At 35.0% G+C, this 5,707-nt stretch overlaps 1 protein-coding gene across 1 annotated transcript; it reads left to right on the top strand.

Moving 5' to 3' along the window:
* Nucleotides 1-402: 402 nt before the first annotated feature.
* On the top strand, nt 403-4,345 carry LOC107705136 (protein SSXT-like). The gene is made up of 3 exons (XM_016508290.1): nt 403-558; nt 2,141-2,217; nt 4,227-4,345. Exons 1-3 carry the CDS (start codon nt 490-492, stop codon nt 4,339-4,341), a joined length of 261 nt encoding a protein of 86 aa, XP_016363776.1. The 5' UTR covers nt 403-489; the 3' UTR covers nt 4,342-4,345.
* The last annotated feature ends 1,362 nt before the right edge of the window (nt 4,346-5,707 follow it).

The following is a 5,707-nucleotide window of genomic DNA, read 5'->3' on the forward strand; positions in this document are numbered from 1 at the left end:
AAATGGAAGTTACACAGGGTAATTGAATTAGAATTGTAATTTTGCACCATGTTGCACACATGAATATGGGAAATGTAAATTCAAGCATTATATTGCACTTTACACATGACCGTGCCATTGCATTTTAACCAGCGATAGTCAAGGCTGAGCAAATGGCATTTGGAATTCCCCATCTGTGACCCTCAGGAACAAACCATTATTATTAAACAGAGGTGTGCCGGTGCTATTCTAGCGTGTATATTTAATTTTAATCGGGACATCATGCTTTAAATACCAAGTGCTGGATAAAGTAACTGCGAAATTATGTTTTAAGCGGCTTGATTCAGTCTGGTCGGTTTTTCTGTTTTGAGCGCGATGAGAAGACGCGACGCCCCCCTCTGCTCCGCGAGCAATGGATCGTTCTGGTTTCGCAGCTCAGCGCGTTTGTTCTCGTTCAGTGTGTGTTTGTGTGTTGACTGCAGCGGTGATCTCAATTAACGATAAACGAACATGTCTGTGGCTTTCGCACCGCTCCGGCAGCGTGCTAAAGGCGATATAACGCCTGCCGGGATACAAAAGGTAATTTCATTCAATAATTTTTCAAGCCGAATGAAACCGAGTGTGATTGCGTTTGCATTAACGTTAGTGGGTTCGGCTAGTTAGCGGTAACGTCTCTCCCGCCAACACTCTCAAAACACCACAAACAGAACATTTTAGAGAGATGTTTGTCGTAGTATTCAACAGCTCCTACAGATTAAAACACGAGCAGGTCGCGCTTCTGATCTCGAGGCGTTGTTTAGCGTTTAAAACGGTTGAAATCGCCTCTGTGTCTTTGTTAGCAGCTACATGCTCGGCTCTCTGATGAATCACAATAGAGGATTGTGTAAAAGCGTCGCAGTGTACACGGTCAAACAGAAAGAATTGTGCCAGCGATTTCTAATTACTAGTATAGTTACTGTACACCTGATTTTATTATTAATCGTATGTTTTGTTACAAGCGCGTATGCTAATTGCCGACTTCTCGTTATATCGATTACGCGGGTCTGATTTGATCAGCCCGCTTTTATTCGTTGGGTTTTCATTATTCCTGTCAGATTTGATTAGTCAAACTTGTTTTCTAGATCTGTTTTGAATTCCTCATGTATGATTTGATCAGTCGAGCTTTATGGTTCAGTTTTGTGATTCGGGTCTGATTTGGTCAGTGAAGCTTTATTCTTCGATTTTCTATTACTCATGTCTGTTGATCAGTGTTCCCTGCTTCTTGAATTAATGTTTAGGTTTTATTTTAATAATGAGCGGATGGAAGTATTTTAAGGTAACAAGTTAATTTATGTGTCATCCAGCGGCATATAGCACTGGTTTGCTGGCGCTTGATGACCAAAAACTATTGCTCGATTTCTCGTTTTCGTGAATTTGCACATTTTGTGTGTATTCTTGTTTCATGAATCAGTCCCAAAATTGCGATGATTGATATAATGACCATATGTCACTGTCCTGACTAGTGCATAAACCAGCACTTTGATTTTTTTCAAATCAGTTTGATTCAAGTTCAGACTGATTCACACTCATCTTTTCGAACTATTCATTTAAAGAATCAGCTGCACTGAGTTTATGCATGCAGCAACAACTCAATAGAAAGGCGTCTCTTGCCATTATGGTGTTATTGCATGATACGCAGTCCTTGTATTGCATTACATTCAATACAAACTTGGCGCTGTAGATTCTGAATCAGCTGCAGAAATAGAGCGGCACTGAGAATCAGTGCAGGAAACATTGAAATATAGAGACCCATAATTAGGTACATTACAAAATAACATGCATCCAACATTACAAAAAAAATACATTGCTTCGCAGCCACTGAAAATAGCCATGGAATAAAAGCTTGATCTTGGGGTTTGATATCAGCATTGTTTTCACAATCATAATTAATAGGAGAATCAGTATTTTTATGGAGCACTATTGCTAATGGCTTACACCTAGTTTATATAAGTGTTATATGGACCTCTGGTTGTGCTTTTGATGCCCTGTTCTTCTTTTTTACCAGTTTTTCATTAATTAGGTCTGATTTGATTAGCTATGCTTTAAATAGAATAAATTAAACATACGATTAGGCTTTTACTAATCTTAATGTTTAATTAACTTTGTGATGATTCGTTTGCAGTTGCTGGATGAAAACAATCAGTTGATTCAGTGCATCATGGATTTCCAGAGTAAAGGGAAAACAGCTGAATGTTCACAGTAAGTTTGTCTTTGATGTTGTTCATTTATTTATAGATTTTTTTTTTTTAAGTTACACAGAGGTACTTGGAGGACAAAAATGTCTGTCAAAAATATGAAAGACATATTGCATATCAATATATTTTTTTTCACATTCACTGACAGATTTCTTTACCAGCATCAGTCCTGATCATGACTACCAGAAATTCATTCATTTTCAGGATTTGAACCCTTTATATGCCGGTTTGTTTACATAATCCCACTGAAAACAAAAATCCTGACAAATCATTTTTTGTGTAGTGTCATATTAAAAAAAAATAATAATAAATATAAACTTTTACCATTCTAAAACACCAATTTCCATATTCTTATATTTACATTTTTTTTTTCTCAGCAAAAAAATCAGAAAACAGAAAAATGTGAATATTTGCTCTATAGGTCAAACCTGAGAAAGAAATGAGTAGTGTCATATTAAAAAAAAAAATAAATAAATATAAACTTTTACCATTCTAAAACACCAATTTCCATATTCTTATATTTACATTTTTTTTTTTCTCAGCAAAAAAATCAGAAAACAGAAAAATGTGAATATTTGCTCTATAGGTCAAACCTGAGAAAACGGTGACACCAGGTGGAAAATAAAATAAACATTTTGAAGCCTTGCTAACGGAGTGAAAGCCTGTTAACAAAGAATGCATGATTTATGCTAAAAATGGCACTGTGATTAAATATTGTGGTTTTATTTTTTTTGTCCTTAAGGTGCTGAGTGGAACTGTTTTATCCAGTGCAAAACTTGGAAATGAGCGTGAAATATTGGAATTTCAGTGCAAAAAACAAAAAAAACAAAACATTTATGCAGTTTGCATTAGCTGCCAAAAATTAGTTCACCCAAAAATAAAAATTCTATCTAAATTCTATTTACCCTCAAGTTGTCCTAAACCTGTATTAGGTTCTTTCTTCTGCTAAACACAAAGATACTTTGAAGAATGTGGGTAAGCGAACAGTTCTTGGTCTCTATTTACTTTCATATAATTGAAACAAAAAATACTATGGAAGTGTGTGGCTACCAGCAACTGTTTGGTTACCAACATTCTTCAAAATATCTTCAGTGTTCAGCAGACGAAAGAAACTCATACATACCGTAGTGTTTATATCACACCTTTCACATTCTCAAATGATTGATCGTTATTCTTTTCCTATTTCACTCAGTGATCAAAGCTCTTTTCTCATTGCTCTCTGGTTTTTTGTGTAGTGTCATATTAAAAAAAAATAATAATAAATATAAACTTTTACCATTCTAAAACACCAATTTCCATATTCTTATATTTACATTTTTTTTTTCTCAGCAAAAAAATCAGAAAACAGAAAAATGTGAATATTTGCTCTATAGGTCAAACCTGAGAAAACGGTGACACCAGGTGGAAAATAAAATAAACATTTTGAAGCCTTGCTAACGGAGTGAAAGCCTGTTAATTAAGAATGCATGATTTATGCTAAAAATGGCACTGTGATTAAATATTGTGGTTTTATTTTTTTTGTCCTTAAGGTGCTGAGTGGAACTGTTTTATCCAGTGCAAAACTTGGAAATGAGCGTGAAATATTGGAATTTCAGTGCAAAAAACAAAAAAAACAAAACATTTATGCAGTTTGCATTAGCTGCCAAAAATTAGTTCACCCAAAAATAAAAATTCTATCTAAATTCTATTTACCCTCAAGTTGTCCTAAACCTGTATTAGGTTCTTTCTTCTGCTAAACACAAAGATACTTTGAAGAATGTGGGTAAGCGAACAGTTCTTGGTCTCTATTTACTTTCATATAATTGAAACAAAAAATACTATGGAAGTGTGTGGCTACCAGCAACTGTTTGGTTACCAACATTCTTCAAAATATCTTCAGTGTTCAGCAGACGAAAGAAACTCATACATACCGTAGTGTTTATATCACACCTTTCACATTCTCAAATGATGCTGCGTTATTCTTTTCCTATTTCACTCAGTGATCAAAGCTCTTTTCTCATTGCTCTCTGGCAGCTACCAACAGATGCTACACAGAAATCTAGTGTATCTGGCCACAATAGCAGACTCCAATCAGAACATGCAGTCTCTGCTTCCCGCCGTGAGTATTTATTCCCAGTCTCCCATCTGATACATTGGCATTTATTGGCTTTAGCTGTGGTATAATAAAATGGTTAGAAACCAGAATATATTTATATCTAATGTGCATAATTCATATGATCTGTATAATGTCACACAGCTTGGGTTTGAATTGAATTTAAGATTAGATTGCCCTTGAAAAAAGGTAGCATGTATGTTGGTGTAGGTTGACACAAAGGAAATTGCCATTAAATAGCCTATAATAGGCTTTACCACAGAGTTTATAAAGTATAAGTATGAAATTGAATCGGCATAAAAAATATCAGACCATTTTGGCTAACAGGAATCGTTATTAAATTGCCACTTATAAATAAACCTGCTAAATCAATGGACAAATGTGTCCCTGGAGCACAAAAGCAGTCTTAAGTCGCTGGGGTATATTTGTAGCAATAGCCAAAAAAACATAGTATGGGTCAAAATGATCGATTTTTCTTTTATGCCAAAAATCATTAGGATATTAAGTAAAGATCATGTTTGGGTTTTTCCGCATCCCACTGCATCTCATGTTTTTAAATGAAAAATGTACTCTCTGTGATTGGCTTTCTGCCCTTTGTATTAAACTATGCATACATACATGATGCTGTTTTGTTTATAGTTGTTTAAGCAACTTAATTATAATTGGATTATAAACATTATGCACTTTTTTTTTCACAGATGGTCATGTTATCTTATGCTTTGAATAAACGTGCATTAGTAATATTTTGCTCGATGCGCCCTCTTGTGGCCTCAGAAGAGAAGCCAAAAGCTTTTCTTCACCCTAACTGAAATCATGCATTTTAAATTTGAATAGAATTCAAATTTTGATAACATTTAAGTACAAAATTTGAATTTAGTTTTTCAGCCTTTTTGACAGCCCTAGTCAGTAAGTTCATTTTGTTTTTGAAAGAAATGAATACTCATTAATCCAGCAAGGATGCATTAATTTATAATATTACACAAGGTTTCGATTTCAAATGAACGGTGTTCTTTTTAACTTTCCATTCATTGAACAATTTATCATGGTTTCCACAAAATATGAATCAGCATAGCTGTTTTCAATATTGATAAGAAGAAAAGTTTAAATTATTTCTGAAGGATCATGTGACACTGAAGACTGGAGTAATGGCTGAAAGACAGGTAAAAAAGTCAATTTTATTTTTTGGCCTGAACTAGTCGTTTAGTAGCTTGTGTTTTGCAAGTTGCTTTGTAATACAAGATCAGTGCTGTAATAATCTTGTTCTTATCTGGCCTGTTCTCGGGCGGCTCTAACATGTGTTCGGGCGTACAGCAGGGGCAAGGGGTCAAGGTGTCAGGTTCGTCGGCTGAGGTGTACGTGTGTCCAGCCCGGAGGTGAGAGGTCACATGTGAGCAGCAGGAAG

Source organism: Sinocyclocheilus rhinocerous, unplaced genomic scaffold (assembly GCF_001515625.1).
Source record: "Sinocyclocheilus rhinocerous isolate Xijiao unplaced genomic scaffold, SAMN03320098_v1.1 scaffold173, whole genome shotgun sequence".
Lineage (NCBI taxonomy): Eukaryota > Metazoa > Chordata > Actinopteri > Cypriniformes > Cyprinidae > Sinocyclocheilus > Sinocyclocheilus rhinocerous.